Genomic DNA, 17,366 nt, shown 5'->3' with positions numbered 1-17,366 from the left:
AAAACTAGTGCTTAGAGAACCCAAAATAGTTCAAGAAAAAGGAGACCTTACAGAGGAAGACATAAGAGTCAGCAGGAGATGAATGGACCATCAGCCAGAGGTAAATGTTTTCTTTATTCTCAACTCATGGAAGATAAATGGGCCGAGCTCGGGTCTCACTTCTACCCTGGGGAGTATGTGACCTGAACGAGCACATAAATAACAAGCTGGCAAGACAACTCACAACTGTTCAGGGAAATGTTCACTGCCATGCTCAAAACAGATGCTTGGGCTCATTAGCAAGATGCCAAGGACCAGGATAGCAGAGGGGAAGCCCAAGACTGAGCGAAGCATACCCAGAACCAGGTCTTAGAGCAATCCCTCTCTGAGGTGAAGTCTGACCATGTTACTGATGCAGGGACACAAAACTGCGAGAAGGCCACCCCCAGAAACTGCACATGCTGCAGGACAGGAAAGAGACCCTTCTGGCCCCTGAATACTCAAAATGATTCGTGAAATGTGCCACAGAAGACCACTTCCCCTTACTTGCTAGGGAGAGAACTACATTGAAGGCTGGTGCCAAGTATCTGTCTGCACTTGATGCATGTGTGGAGAGAAATCACCCATGCTCTCTCAAAGCAGCTCACCCCTCCTTTGGGCAGCACTGCTCCCAAAGGCTCTGCCTGGCAGCTAGGGCAGCTCAGGACAAATAAAAGCACCTGCTAATGGAGCAGCTGATGCTGCAGACCACATTAATGATATTCTGATGTAAAGCAAAATATAATAGCAAGAAAGCATGAAGAACAGTGTTAAAAAGCACAAGAACGAGAGCTGTTGGGCTAAAGGTGAACCAACAGCAACTGGAAGTGTTTACAGCAAAGCAAATGTTGCTGTTATCTCCACACAGATGCAGAAGTCGGAAGGCTCAGGATGACCTCGAAACGATGAACACTCCTCAGTGCAAATAACAGCAAGAGAGCAGGACATTGCTGCAGGGACACCAGGGCTGTGCCACAAGTGTGGACCCTCACAAGGAGGGCAGTCAAGCTGCTGCTCGAAGGAAGCTGCTGCTGCTTTGTAGCACCGAGGCTGATCTTGAGAGGAAGGAACATCAAAAGCCCACTTAAAAACACAGGCCAAGGTCAAAGCTCCAGCAGTTTGGGTAACAGCCTCAGTTAATAGGTTTGCTAGCACTGTGTGAAACTCAGTATTAAGTTAGACAGTTAATGTTCTCCACTGTCGTTATATTGGGCTGGGAAGGGAAGATGTAGGGAATTAATTCTTTAATAGATTATGCCAATAGCTGGTGGGACTGGCTGCTATGTTGCACAGACACTGACCTTTTGCAGTGCTGCTTTCTTAGACATTATAAGCAGCAGCTCTAAATCAAGCTCCTTGGCTTTGACCAATTCCTGGACATATATTTGAGTATTGCCAATAACCCTGGAATGGAAACAATTTCTGTCTGGAAAAATCATAAGCTACCTCCAAGAAAGTCATTGCTTCTCCCTTGAGAGGAGAGGGAAAGGGAAAATAAAACTGCAGAATTTTAGTATGAATGTGAATTAAAAACAGCAGGAACCACTTAGCTGCATCGGCTAAATTTAGGATGCTCAAATCCAGCTCAGTGAGTTCTGTCTGTCAAGTGCTCAGACAGAAGCTGTGAGGGGGTCGTACGGTGTGATTCTGAGATTGGTAGGACAGACCTTCCCCACTCACTTGCTTTTCCTGCAGCTGAAGCAGGGAGAAAAACAGCTCCAGAGACCACCATGACTTCATTAAACACAACCCTGATGCACCCAAGAGCCCTCCCTTGCCACTGCCACATGCTGCACACTCAGCAGACCTCTCCTGCCTGACCTCTGAAGAAACCAAGCTGTTTCTCACCTGCCCTTGATCCAGCAACCTGCTCTCCAGCTGAACCACAACATACTGAATGTGCTGGCAGGGAGATGTGCTCCCAAAGGGATCCGCCACAGGTGACAGTGGTGGCTCCACCTTGGGTGACAGCCAGCAGATGGGTTTCACATATGCTGGAGCAACTCTGGAAAGCCCTTCCCCTCCCATTGCCAAACATCCCTTTCCCTTAAGGGGAGAAATTGCTACAACCTGGTTATCACCAATACGAAATGGGTTTTTTTATTGCAATCTAAAAAGAAATGCTAAAAATATCTGGAGGAATAAAGAAGGAGCATTTTGCAGCTGACTTGCAAATAGCAACTGTCATAACCAGCAGGGCCCTGGGGCCTGGGGCTGCGGCAGGACCATCTCGTGCTGACAAAGAGCAGCACACAGAGAAGATTACAGGTGACACTTGTCAGCCTTTTGTCTAAAGGGCACAAACCCTCCACTGAGTGAGGGCAGTGCAGCATTTTGAACAAGAAAGAAAAATTAATTATCTCTTCTCTGGCCCTCTGCTTTCACTAATCATGATTCATGGGCTCTGCTTTGCCACAGCTGAATGAGAATGATTTTAATGAAGTTAAAGATTATGGGTTTTGCTGTAGAATTGGTTGTAAATCAAATGCGACTCTGTTATTGACCTGAAGGCACAAGGAGAGCGCAGGGAGGTCAGTGACACCTCTAGGGTGTCAAGGACAAATGAAGGACATTTTGCCAGAGAACCCGTGAACAGGGCCCTAGGCTGCAGGTAAGGAGGCAGAGCAGGGGCAGCAGCAGGGTAACACTGGGGATACTATCAATCCCGGGGTCTCCGAGCCCACCAACGCAGAGCAGCACCAGCAGAAACCTGCGCAAACATTAATTTTGTTTGCACTGGTACCAGCAAAAAGTTCAGCACCGGCTGCAAACCCCATTTCAGACCATGAATAAAATAACCCTTTCTAAGCCCAAGCTGCCGCTGGCACAGCAGCCAGCTAGCCCAGATGCCTCCACACCACGCTGAGGGTATCGCAGCAGGGACATACCTCGGGACCGCAGGGGACAACTGCTCTTCTTGCAGTCGTGTGGACACCCACGAGAGGGAGACAAGACCACGCAGACACCGGCCAGCAAGGCTAGCCGGGCAGGCAGAGCCCCGAGCCAGCCCCGCATGCAATCCCCATGCAGAACGTGCACCCAATCACCCCTCCCGACTTTATGAAAAAGGCGACAGCATAAACAATTCGGGGTTTTTGTGACACGTTTATATGCGGAATAGAACAGTGCATTCACTCAACCTTAGGAACCGTGTGCTCAAACTGGGGCTGTGATTGCCTACATGTTCTTTAAAACACAGCATTCATAATCCTGATTATTTAGGAAATCTGTGCAGCAGTCTCTGAAGACTGTGCTCCTGCGTTGCACGCTGTAGGTCAGGGCGTGTGAAATCTGTCCTCTGTAGTGTAATTTAAGAGTGGCTTAAAGGCTCTTTGCCAGCAGCATCATCTCCTGACCGACCCATTGCAAAGATCTGTGCCCTTCCTCTCCGCATGCAAAGCATCATGCAGTTGATTCCATCACAGCAAGGCTGCTGCTCTTCATATATATTCAGATGTAGAACTAGCTTTTCAAAGTTTGCTTGTGAACTGATCAGAATTTGAATGCTGAGACAGACAATGCTGATTTCAATACAAAATGGTCTAAAGAAAATTCAGAGCACCTGTGCTGATCCCTCCCTTACCGCATATGTGGCTCTGCTCAGTCTCGCCTGCACCCCCACCCGTCGTTTGCTGTGCATCAGCATGCAGAGTGCATAACAGCACAGACACATTTAGGGAAAATGTATCATTAATTTCTTTTCCTGTCCATGCAGAGTTTGTCTGACCTCTTTTCTAAATCTATTTTTAAATTGCTTCTGAGATTCTGTATGCCAGGTATACCATTATGCTGCTGCAAGCGCCTGCACAATCAGCTTGTCAAAACCTTGCAAAACTCGCAGGAAATATGGTGAGAAGGCATCTCCACAGGTCAACCCATCCACACCCAGGTCTCAAGGCCAGAGCAGCTTTATATACATCATTCATGACAGCTACCTGTCTAACATGTTCTTGAAATCCCTCCCTAGATAATTTATTCCTGTGCTTTGCTTTATCTTTTTCTTCCAAATCTTTTTCCAGTCCTTCCTCTTTGCACATCAGTCCTCAACACTATTCATGAGTTACTGATTTGAAGCACAGACCAGTATATTCCCTTACTTTTACCCTCGATACAGTACTTTTCAATTCTATCTTACAAGATTTTGGGACTGGTCTTGATTGTACCAGCTTGCAACGGCCACACACTAGCTGCTGCACCTCTGCAGAGCGAGGTGTTCATCTGCTCCCTTCCCAGGCTGGGTGTAACACCCTTTTGTCAAACAGCTCTGTCAAGAGGAGGGGTATTCTGAGAAGACTTTGTGTGTTCCCCACTTGGACCAAATCCCCATTACTGCCTCTCTATTACACTTGCAAATGTTGACTTTTGCAGAGCTGCACTGCTCCGCTGCTGTGGGTTCAGCCAGGTGGGGTAGTGGTGAAGCCAGAGAGCTTCAACACAGCCACCCCCCAGCACACTCCGAGAGCAGCTATTTACAGAAAGTAACATTCTGGTTTGTGCTTTTCATGGATTTATTCATACTATCCACACAACCGCCTATTTGCCATCAATTCAAACCTTTAGAAACAATATAATCTCAAAGAGCCGCTCCACTGGGTCCAGTATATACATAGGATGCGTTTGGGCCCAGGGTTCAGAAATTACTGTTCCATTCTCAAATATTTTCTAAAAGAACTTTTTTTGTCCTCTTCAGGCATAAAGTTGCAATTAATAAGAAACTTGCCTAAACACAGCTATGCAAATGAATGGTTTGACTGGATTAACTAAGGTCTACATCTAACGCATAGGTGAAGATCTTCAGCTCTGCCTTTAAAATCCAGGGACAGCATCACATACTTCCTTCATCCAGAAGAAAGGGGGAGGGGGAATTCTCCTCTGAGACTGATAACATATTTGACAGTTATTTTATTTGAGCATAAAAAAATCCCATCAGAACTCCAATTTCAGGGAGCAGTAATGTACTGTATAACAATCACACTCATCCATATTGCATGTTAAGGTCTTTTAAATTGCATCTTATGCACAGAAGCCAAGTAGGTATCTATCAGCTAAGGAGGAAGGCAGAACTGGTTACTTTAATGTCCTCTGCCTCATCTTTAAAATATTTATGGTGCATATAAGGAATTATTAATGCAATACGCATCTGACTACATTGTCAGGGGATTGGGCACATGGGCCCTTACCCTGCTGAAGTCGATGTGAATGCTGCAGGAGCCTTCACTTCGGCTAGAAAGGATTTCTGTGAGAATCTATCCCTGCAGGACCCAAACCCAGCCTGACCCCACACCTCTCCTCTGCCAGGCAATATGCCCGTTTCTGCCTCTCAACAAGCCCCGCTTCTCTCCTGGCCACTCCACTTTCTGTAACGTTTTTAGCACTGTGACATGCTGTCTTATGTGCTGTAACATGCTGTACTCCGCTTGTGTATCCGATTCCTTCTGCTGTATGAATTCTGCCACCTAAACGGTGCTATAAAAACTATGCAGTGAATTATGTACGAAGACCTCCCCCATTCCCTTCCCCACCTTATCAGGCTAGCTCCATTTTTAGCAATTGCAAGTCATCTCAGACGCACTGAATAAAAGATAGCTACCTGCTTTCAGAGAGCAATTCTGCCTGTTCCCAAGAGGTTGCTGAAGGTGGGATTCACTCTATTTACTGCTGTAAGTACAGCTCTCAAGGTCACATCCTCTCTGAGCTGTGCTGGTCAAGCTTAACAGCACAAAAAGATGTGCTGTTGCTGAACAGGCTGACTAATTTTTTGGCGTATTGCATTCTCCACGCGTTTCCAGTCTTCAAAGGCCTTGATTTCTTACAGCCTGATCTGTATTAACAACATATATCATTATATTTTTTTAAAAGGACTTAGATAAAAGGAGAGCCCTAAAGATAATTTGCCATAAAAGAGTCTAGAAGTCCCCTGGCTTTGGGTACCAAAAAACAAGCATTCAGTGAATAGATATGACATGAATTGCTTGGATGGTGCATTTAGGAATCAAGTCTTCTGATAATTCTTGAATGATGATGGATAATTTTTGGTGAAGGAAAGTGAATTTTCACATGGCCATACAATCACAAGCCAGGCCAGTATTTTCTCCAGCTTCCTTTTAGTTACTGCTCCATAGCGAAGCAGAGAAGAGCAGGTAGCTCTCCTTGCCTAAGCCCCAGCACTGGTTCACACCAGCCCTGTATGCACAGATGGGAAAACCAGGGCAAGTCATAGTTTGCAGGAACAGCTCGAGACAGAACAAAGCCGAGAGGTGTAAGATGCCCATGCCAGTGGCATGCCCGCCAGGCTGCATTCTGCCTCCAGCCCTTGTCATGATGGTGGCTTCACATGGGACTCAGGCTTGTGCTGCCCTCATGATGGGAAAAAGATAACATGGCTAACAACAAGATCCTTCCTTGCTGGACAGGCAGACTCATCTCAGATAATACAAGAACACTCCCCTAAGTTTTGGCTAGTCATCACCTGCTGTGCTTTTCTAAGGTAAAAATCACCTTGGCTCTCCATAACTTAATCATCTCAGCAGTAGCCAACAAGAACAAAAAAGCCACGAACACCATTTATTAGGGACTACAGCAGCTAACAGTCTTTTGTTCCAGCTCCATTTTTGTCCTTCTGCTCCATTTTCGGAAAGAAAAGTGGTTGGCAGTAATAAGTTATACACAAGTCCAGAATCTATTGCTTTCTGAGTGTTGTACATGGTCTCGCGCAGCTGCAGCAAAACCCAGCCAAAACAAGATGTACGTTGTGCAAGAGCCAGGATGGAGCTGGAGATCTCTGCTATATCTCAGGGGTTTGTTTGTGAATTATTCCTATATGCAGAATTTTATGCTTGCAGTAATCTTGGTGCCCTGAGACTACCTGGTAGGCACTTGCTACAGCAGGTAACTGTCTTCTCATACAGATTTTTAAGTCCATACATAGAAGAAAATACTCCTGTAGAGATTTATAACCCATGCTAAGATTGGTCTTGATGAATTATGAATGAAAACATCTATGTGGGCAAAAGCAGAATCAATCTGTCAGCAGAAGACCTGTCCTCTGATGACAGAAGGAGGACAACAAGGTGGGAGAGCACATAATGTCCATAGCCTGTCTGAAGGCAGACTGTAGCCATAAGGATCCCGCAAATGAAGAAACAAGGAAAAAAGGTAGCAGCACTGCTTAAGATCTATGGAGGCCAAAGAAAGCAAGGCCTTGAGGTGAAAGAACACCCCATAATAACAGGGAAGTTCTAGGAAGCGTAAAAAAATCCCCCAACAGTCCAAAAGCCCGTCCGTTGTGAAGAACAACTCAGAAGACGTAGCGAGGGCTTGACAGATGGTGTCCCTGGTCCTCCCTGCTGCTCACAACCAAGCCTGGCTACAGCACCTGGATGCACAAGGCATGGTGCCTGCACGGGGCAATGAGAGCGTGAGTGAGTGAAGCCTAGAGATGCGAATGACTGAAAACACTTTTGTTTAGAATAAATATCACCTTCCCCTTCTGTAAGGTCTCACATTGGGTTTTATTATATTGATTTCCTACACTAGTGCACAACCACTGTGCACTATAAAAGCCGGGTAATATGGCTGGGGGACTTTTTTTATGACAAAAAATTAAATGGAGCAGTGTGTTGACATTGTCAGCACTTTCTGGCATGCTGTATGAGCTTAAATTCCAGGAGACACATCCTTTAGACCAGCTAATCTCCACTATACTTCATCTACTGGTAAAACCCTAAAGGGAGTATTTTCTTGAAGAAGGGTCTAGCATATCTGAGAAGTATATCCCTATATAATAAGCTTCTCCATAAAAACATCTGGATTTCATGCACTCTAGTATTCACACAAAAAGGAGCATTGCTCAAAATCATGCACTACAGAAAATTCTTCGACTGCGATACTTTGCACTGGCACAGAGCAGTGGTAGCTAGTTGCAGCCAGCTCGCCACAACAAACATAAAAGCAGTCAATCAGCATCACTTTTTAAAAGCGCAGTTGTATGACTGAGAGCAGGCATTTAAGGCCTTCTGCAGCAAAGTTTCACCAAATCTTTGATCATTTCAGTGTGCCACCTTTGGAAGTTGTCCTTTTTGTCCTTAAACTGAAGAGGATTATGAAAACATAGTGAACTTAGGAAACAAGCCCAAGCTCTTGGAAGAGGGTTTTGAATCTGTTTTCTTGCCTGTGTGAACATATCGAAGAGATGCGTGGGTAGGAAGATCTAGGGTAACCTCGTCTTGCTGAAAACTGAGTTTTTGACAGTCAGTGGTGAAAACTGTCTCCGACCTAGGAGTATCTGCAACACTCAGATGCAGATAGCTCAAGCTATCCCCAGCATTAAAAAAAGAAAACAAACTTGCCACAGCTAATGCAGTCCTATGAATCTTCGTTTTGCCTCCCTGGGAACAAAGCTACAGCCAAAAAGAGAGGTCAAGAGAAATCTGATTTAGGAGAATACATCTCTGTTCCTCAAAGCTATTCCCCAAACAATTCCTTTCTTTGCCACAGGTAAAGAAAGCAGAGAAAACCCCTCCCACCATGTTTCAAGAGAATAGAGCCCTCTTAGCTCTTTGTACTCTCAGCCCTGTTTGCTTATCACTAGCAGCTCAGACAGATAGCAGCAATTCCCACTGCCTTTCCAGAGATCAATTATCCCACCTAGGAACAAAGCATCCAGGAACCACTTATCACACTTTTCAGAGAAGTAAGAGGAGAAACCATCCCATCCCTGGCAGAGGGGCTGGCGAGGATGTTCTGCCGGCATTTGAGGCTGGAATACCAAATGTTAGACTTGTTCTAATAAAGACATTTAGATTGCAAGACAGGATTTTTCTTTCTTTGTTTAGCTGATAGCTACATGCTGTCTGTCTTCAGGGTAAAACAGCACTTGTATGGGTGCAATATTTTGTTGGCAGAAATATTCTCTCTCCAGGAAAGCCCAATCAAAGCAGCCAGGGTATGCAATGATAGGACACAGACCCTTCAAAGAATTATACCCCTTCCCAGGAGGGTAAGCTATGTAAATATAAAAAGGAAATAATTCTACTCTGCACAAAAACAGATTCTTGCCCTGCATTGCCAAGGGACTGAACTTAATCACTAATCCTCTACATCTCGTAGTGGAGGCAGAACTCCAAGCCACAGGACTATGCTGGTGTAGCAGGAATATTTCCCTGGAGACAGCAGCTCACAGAAGAGATAAGGTACATCACAGCTTTGGAGTGACAAGATTGCTATCGCAGCCTGTGCCTCATTACTATTTCCAACCTTCAGCACAGATCTATGATGCCTTTCCAGGATTAGCCTACTTCTAAAGCTAAAGAAAGTCTATCTTAATTTACAGTCTGTTTCTTATTTAACACCAGAATCACATTAATTGAGAGCGCCTTTGGACTATCCCAGCATTTTAGAGGTACAGTGTAGTTGGACTATCATGTTGGACTAGAGGGAGTGTACAGAGCAATGCCAAGGGTGGTACTTGGCTTAAGAGCACGTTTTAGGCATTTGGCCTCATACCTAGAAGCATGGAATCTGATGGTACATACTGCCTCCTTTTTTAAATACTGTTTTTTTTCACCTCCAAAGATTCCCATGAATGGTCATCTTAACAAAATTATTATAATCTCCTATATGGCTTCAAATAATGGAAATATAAAAAACAGAACTGAAAACAAGTCAGGCCCTAAAGTTCTGGCCTAAGGATCCCCTGCTTTGCATTCTGGTATAAAGCCTAAATGCAACCAAATGTGTTGTAACTTTTTCTGAAGTCAAAACCCATTTCTAAAACACGTTCTTTTAGGACCTTGTAACTCAGATGAAACAAAAGAAAGTTTGTTACCAAAAGTACACACAGGCTTCTAAATATGTATTTTGATATCAGAATGATTATTTTGCTACTTGCATCCTTTTCATCACCTTGGCACCTCCCTCCTTGCCTAAACCAAAAGGCCATTTTGAAACAGGGGAGATGGCAACTATTGTGCAACATTAAAAACTACTGGCTTATAATTTATTACCTGTAATGAGCCTCAGCTATTCACCCTGAATTATTCTTCTAAAGGTAAAGTGGTTAAAAGTAATGGGTATCTGCTTCAGCTCAGAATAATGAAGACACTAAAAAAGTATATAAACAGCTAAAGTATGTGCCAGCTATGCAGGCAGAGATCCGCTCTAATTGAATGGGCAGTACACCTGCAGTGTAGGCAAGTCTGAAAAACACCTCATCTATCATGCTGGAGGAAAATTAATAGGTATCAGAAGAACAGTGCATCCCAGAAGTGATTACCCAGCTCCCTTTCAATGACTTACTTTCCCTCTGATCCATAGCTGTTCATGCTGTCCTCAATGGACTCATGGCTGGCTTGACGGACAGTCCGGCTGGGCATTTCAACAGCCAGCCCAGTTTCTGTGCTCCTTTGGATGGCTCCTTTCAGTCTCCGACCATCCCCATCTAGGAACAAAAGGGGACAAAAGACAGTTGGCTATTGCTAACACAGCCTTTTGCAACGACAGTCAAGGAGAAGCAGAGAAGGTCTTTCAGAAGACCAGCCTGGCATCTGGCAGCCAGGCAGCACTTTTGTTACTCAGCCCTGCTTCATCAGCAGCTCCCAGTCAGCTTTGGAACAAACCCAGTGCTCCAGCAAGCCAGGGCTCAGCAGAAACTCAAAACATACATACCACCCTACCTACTCCAACCATTTGTATCAATTAATTATGCATCGAGTGCAGATGCATACAGGCACACAAGCTGGCTATATGCAGAAGTACCCAATTTGGGAACACAGCAGCAGTAACCATGGGCAGGGCTGAGGTGTAACACCTCATTCCTAAATCCCATACTGCTGCCTCAGATTGTCCAGAGCAGCAAAGAGCCACAACTCCTGGTGAGCACCAAGGGAGAAGTCAAGAGGAAAAGAGCAGGCAGCACCAGAGGTGCTGTGAAGGAACGAACCCTCCCAGGCGGGCCACAGAGGAATAGCTGGGCAGGGCCAAAATGTTCCCTGGTGGCACATGGAAAGGCAGCAGCAGTGGAAAACCCTGGAGAGGACTGTTTCCCTTCATACATACCCTCGGCCACAGCGCAAGGGGAATTAAGTAGGTTCTGGTTTCTCCTGGGTACGATCTTTAGAGGTTCAGAGCCCTCTGAAATTAACAGCTGCTATTTTCATCCTCCATCTCTAACAGTCTGTTTCTCAGAACAAACCATGTTATGTAATGAATATGTAATGAATACCATTACTATTAATTGCTTTAGCTGGTGTTAGGAAGCTCCAGATTTCATCCCACATACAGCATTCATCCTGAAACACATCTGCTGCAAGTCTTCTGAACAAAGCAGAAATATCTAAATCCTTTGAAGATGCCTGCCTGTTAACCTGAATTCAGACAACCTTTGACCCACGGTGCTCTCAGAAACCCACCAGCTTTTTTGAGTACCACCCCTGGAGAAGAAATGACCCAGCTACTGAGTCTAGAGATCTCAGGATCCCCAAATAGTAAAGAAAACAAGTCTTTCCCAACTACTTTGAAAATATGAGGATATCTGTAAGAACCTGTCTAAAATACACAGAGCTTTGTTATTTGTGTAGAAAGCTGCTTGACCTAAAATACTTTTCTTTAGATCTTGGTGTGAACAGGCACTTAAAAAAAAAAGAATGGTAAGATATCAGAAATGCTTCCTATCCTACTTCTCAAATTATACCTATACTGAAATGTAAAGACAAAAATCCTCCTATAAATACAGCTCTAAAGTCCTTTTTCCTCTGGTATCATGAGGTTTCCAACTGGGTAATCATGTTGGCCCCAGGGCTTTGCACCAGCTGCTGTCCCCACAAACAGTGCAGCATGTGTATGCATGTCCCTATGGGCTAAGAGGATAGAATATGCATGTTCTGGGTTAACATTAACTACAGTTTGTATTGTTTGTGTGCCTAAAGCAATGTATGAAGCACATTGTATAAATCAGGAAGTTACACAAACGTAAAACATATTTTTAATGTGCTTTCAAAATCCAAACCTTCAGGCAAGAATAACAATACAGGCACTAATAAAAGCAAAGCCTCATGAAACGGCCTTACCTACTTCCCCAACCACTGCAGAACAGTTCCCTTTGATGCACCCACCTCCTACCAGCCTTGTACAACTCGCTGGATCCTCTGATGGGGTTTGTGGGTTCCTTTCAGAGCATCCCACAGCCTTGCAGGCAGACTTGATGGTCCATTTAATTTGCCTCACATTCATCTCCACAAACAATCTTTTAATCATCTACATCCATCAATGCCCATCCCTCCTTCACATGCACTCTCTCAGAGCACTCAACCTTCTGCACTTTCAGGCTAGAGCCTTGGCAGGCAACTGCAGTCAAAGAGGCAAATGACAAAAATGTAGGAAACAAAAATACCCCATTGCCCAACTATGAAACATCTGTTTTAAAAACATCTCTTCTTTCCCCATTCTAATGAGACATGCCTGGAGACATGCATACTTAGAAGACTGCATCCATATCTGACAACAAACAAGAGGCTTGGGACAGAGCAAGGCTTTAGAGCAACACAAGGTGCTTTCTATTAGCCACCTCTCCATTCAAAGCTAATGGCATAGAGCAGAAGGGCCCAAAGAGAAGACAAGGCAGCACTGTGGAAGACAGGCAGTACCAGACAGGATTCAGCTGGTATGGGTCAAGTTCAGCTGTAGCACCACATGCACAGCTTTACACTGCTGGCTTTCTATAAGTGGGTGATTTTCTAGTATTCTTGATTGTTTTTACAGCTATGACACATGGATATTAAAAAAAAAAAAAAAAAGAAAAAAGATATAATGGAGAAACTTTGGAAAACAAGAAGACGAAGATTGCAAGACTCCTTTGTTCCTCCCTCCTCTTCCAGAGATGCAGAGTGACTCTGGCATTTCACAGACTATCTCCCATCATTCTGGAAAAAGGTTCCTCCAGCCTTTCTCCCCTCCAGTCTCTTTTTGCCACAAGTTTCCCTTGAACAGAAGGGGAATAATCAGTTTTGCCAAAAGCTCCCAAACCACTGCGGCTGGAGTCAAGACTAAAACAGGGTAAGAGATCAGCCTAAGCACCAGAGACAGCATCAGAAATGGCATATAGGTTCCTAAACTACCCACATAAACCCTTTAGTCAAACTTTACCTGTATTCAGCATGTAAGAAATATACAGTGTTTTAACACCCTCACTTGGGAGGGATCAGGAACAGCACACCTGAAAAGGGTCAGCACAGAAAGGGAATAAACGTAGACAAAGCTGCACTGCTTGTCTGTGGACCAAAAATACTTCACAAGCAACAGCCACCTAGCAGCAACCTTCTCTAGTCAGTGTGGAGCATGACACAGGGGCTCTATCTCCTCCCTTACCTGAAAAATCTTGTGCTTCAACACCTTTGCAAATCAAGAAGGTAGTAAATGACATGTGTCTGTGGGTGTTGCCTGGCAAAAACACTTGTCTTAATTTAATTGTTAGAGGTATCTGGAACAAGTAAGAGTAGTATCGATATTTTCTGCAGTGTCACCAGATTTATTCCCTGCACCTTTTTCAATTAAGCAATAAACGATGAAGGTTAAGCAGCCAGTCAAGACTGCAGTGCAACATGCAGCTGAAAAGCAGATCCTGCTTCAGAATGACCTTGGGAAGAATAAATTTTTTGCTCAAATATCCAGGATGAAGATACACAGCACCTCACAGACGCCAGGAACCAGAAGGGACCAGCAGACACTTTGCCAAGTTCTCTGTGTTGACAGGCACTTAGATTTTGTTCTGTTCAGCCAAAAAAAAATTATGTTTGGCTAAAGAATATCTTCTAAAAAGCTAACCAGTCTCGATTTGAAGATACCGAGAGATGAAGAATCTGCCATTTGCCTGTGCAGTTTATTTTACTACCTGACATTTAGAGATGCGACTTAAGTTTGTCTGGCTTCAGCTTTCACCCATCAGTTTTTTTAATGCCCTTCTTCACTGCGAGGGCTGCTTTGTGTTCTCGCTATAAAGACTTTCTGCAGTGTAATCAAGTCATCTCTCAATCTTCTTTGACAAGTTAAACAGACTGAGCTCTTTATATTTCTCACGCTCTGCTGTTTTTTTCTCCTGCCCTTGAATCTCTTTAATGACCTCCCCAGGTTTCAAACACCCTTTTGAAGACATGCACAGCAGAACTGGAGACTGCATTTTAGTGCAAAAACACATACAGTGGTAAAAATCATCTTGTACTCTCACCTTTACTGCTTCTCCTTCCATCTCCCAAGACCACAGTAACCTCTTGGTATAGCATCACACCTCACTTGGATGCTCTGCAGTCCCTGCCTGTCCTGGTGGTATGACCTTGTAGAACTTTATATTAAGAAATATGTAAGAAAACACATTTTACTCGAAAGGAGACAGCAAAAAGTCCAGATGGCTCTGTACAACTCTCCCACCCTCAATACTATTTATTATCCTGCTAAGGTGCATATTGCCTGTGAATTTAGTGAGGTTTAAACTCATGCTTGCTTCAAATCAAATGAAAATGATAAGACCAGGCCTTCAAAAGAGCCTCCTGCTTTTGAGGCTTTTCCTTGACAACGGCTTTGAGATCTGAAGTAAGTTTTTAATCAATTTACCACTATCACATTTTTTAGGGTCATGTTGTTCTAGGACAAAACCCTTACATACTTATCACATTTACCCAGATAGCTGCTTCTACTAAAACTCAAATAAAAAAAAATGTCCAAGAAGACCCATTTTCCCTAAATCCTTCTTGACTGGTATTAATTATATTCCTATAATTTTGTCCTTTATTAATTGGATCTCATTATCATGTTTCCCCTAATTCTGTCTGTGAGCGACATCAGACCAACTAACCAAAAGTTCCCTCCAGATAACCCAGTAATGAACGAGGAGGAGTATGGTGACCATGAAGGTACCCTGTGTAGAGTAGAGCATCCTGTGGAGAGTTCCCTTACTTAAATATATTTTCAGCTGTCAACTGCATCAAGAAGCAGCTCTTCTCAGATGGCAGAACTGACTGCCACCAAGAATTGTATTTACCTTAATATTAGGGGTGGGAAGTAAATAAGTAAGAGTGGCATCGTCCCCTTCTCTCCCCCAAGGAAAGAGTCACTGTTTCCCACATCCTTCTATGTCAATCTAATGCACAACTCTTCGAAGCCCTTCCTCTCTGCTGTTGACAGATCTCTCCATGCTCAGAAGCTATCAGGTTTTGAAAAATCTATGTGAATTCTGCAGTAGCTCATCACAAGGTCATGATTATATAATTATTACTCCTACACAGAATTACTCTGTGATAGATGTTTACTGAGTTGATGTTTCTGAGGGACAGAGTGTGTCCCTTTCACTGTTATTCTTACAGTACCTCCTCTCTTGCCACTTCCTTTTCCCCCACTGAGGTACTTGGTACCTTCCCTCTCTTTTTCTTTTTGTTTTCAATTTTCTCCTCCATGTTTGCTCAGTCTGCTGGATGCTACCACCACAAAAGGAAAACAGCATGATGCAAGTGCTATGGACCCTCCCATACTTTAGAATTAATTGATATTGATTTAACCCCGAGATTAGGAATTGACTGAATTTCAACTCAACTAGCTTTGCTCCTAAATTAACCAACTACACAGAACTCATTGGTACCCAAAGCACATGGCCAGGCAGCACCAACACAGGCCACCCAATACATACCAAGGGTTTGGCAAAACAGCCTGGTTACCTTTTTTCCTTCCTGAACTTCACCTTGGGGTGCAAGGTGGAAAGGAAGGGAAATAATTTGGGTGCTTGCTTTCAGTTTGCATTTGTTCCCACTGCAAAGTTCTGGACAAAATAACATTTTATATTTTTCAGGAAGAACTAGTCCAAGCCTAAGCAAAGAGACTGCATTTCTATTGCTTTTCTTACCCAAGGCAAGCAGCATGCATCGATTTGCATCCATACATGCTGCAGGGTATCGACCTAGGCACACTCTGCTCTCCGGCTTCATACCTGGGTTCCTCAGCAGGTGCATTATCTGCTTTGCTCCAAAATGAGGCCCAGGTATAAACTATGAAGCACGGAGAATTGACAACCCAAGCAGGGAAACAGAGAAAAACTCATCTGACAGAGTCAGCACACCCTTTGGAGCATGTGGCAGATCATGCAGAAGCAGAGAGGAGATGAGATGAGGGGGATGAACGTCTGCAACAGTATCACACATCTGGCGTCAGCATCCAGGGCTACCAGGGGCATGTGGCCAGGTGGGACAGGACCTGACTGCCTGCAAAGGAGATATGCTCCAAGCTATGCAGCTGTTTACACCAAAGCTGCCTGTTCTATCCTTGGCTCAAACGTGGTCTCATAAGTCCTTTCAGTTCTCACGGTCATGAACTTCACTCTTAAGGTCAAAAACAAACCGTTGATTCTTGCTCTTCTCCATGAAGATCTGCCCCAGAGAAAAGATGACATATGTCAGTTTGGGTCTGAAAATGAAGAAGGGAAAACACCAAGCACCTATCTGGATATTATCACTTGCTGAGATGAAGAAGAAGGTCCCCAAGCCCAAGAACTGGTCTTTGGCATGTCTGTGGGCAAAAAGCAGCAGTGGGAGTCTCAGCTCAGCACCCTGTGAGACTGATGAAGCATTGACCATTTTACCTAGTTCTTATTTTTGAATACTCTCAGAAAAGAGCCAACGCATTAGCTTCTCCACTTCAAACTTTGTCACTGCATTGTTGTTCCTAATGGGTTTAAAAATAAAAGATTGTTTTCTGTTTAGTCAGATGCTGAATCCCTACAGACATGTGCTAAGATTTGTGTGCCATGAATCAATTCTGAGATGAATAAAAGAAATCCATTGTTCAGCTTCAAAGGGAAAAAAATAAAAGTCTTCCCACAGCCTTGCATGAATATCCAACACCTGCGACTGCCTGGCACATGCTGAGCAGAGCGGCTGTCAGGGTGGGCACTGCAGGCCCTTTTATATCAGTATCTGTGTTCAGAGGAAGCCATGCTGCCCTCCTAAGGGGATGCTACTGTTGAGGGGGGAAAAATAAATATATAAATACCGGATTGTCACTTCAGAATGCAGTTTAACAAGATGAACTCAATCTCATCATGCCTGGCAAGCTCTGACATCCTGCCAAGTATTCCCTACATCGACATCCTAATGGAGTGTGAATTATGAGCACCTAAAGTGAGGCAGTTTGTACTGTGCTCCAGAACATGCCAGGCTATCATCACAGCCTGAATAATCCACCAGAAATGACAGAAAATGGCTGGGGATAAGCAGGGGCACTAATCAGGCTGTTCGCTTCGTTCCCCTTGTCCTAGTTTCAGACACTAATAAAATCACACCCTTTCTTTCCAAATTAAGCAGAAAATCTTCTGT

At 44.1% G+C, this 17,366-nt stretch overlaps 1 protein-coding gene across 2 annotated transcripts in view; it reads right to left on the bottom strand.

Annotated features, from left to right (window-relative positions):
• RIMS4 (regulating synaptic membrane exocytosis 4) overlaps nt 1-17,366 on the bottom strand; it is a 59,386-nt gene that overhangs the window by 13,771 nt on the left and 28,249 nt on the right. For both annotated transcript variants that reach the window (XM_074920090.1, XM_074920091.1), the window contains exon 2: nt 10,315-10,456. In XM_074920090.1, the coding sequence (XP_074776191.1) occupies nt 10,315-10,456 (142 nt within the window). The remainder of the gene's footprint in view (nt 1-10,314; nt 10,457-17,366) is intronic.

Source organism: Athene noctua, chromosome 16 (assembly GCF_965140245.1).
Source record: "Athene noctua chromosome 16, bAthNoc1.hap1.1, whole genome shotgun sequence".
NCBI classification, from domain to species: Eukaryota; Metazoa; Chordata; class Aves; order Strigiformes; family Strigidae; genus Athene; species Athene noctua.
The sequence above is the reverse complement of the archived record's forward strand: the minus strand, read 5'-3'. Positions and strand labels throughout refer to the sequence as shown.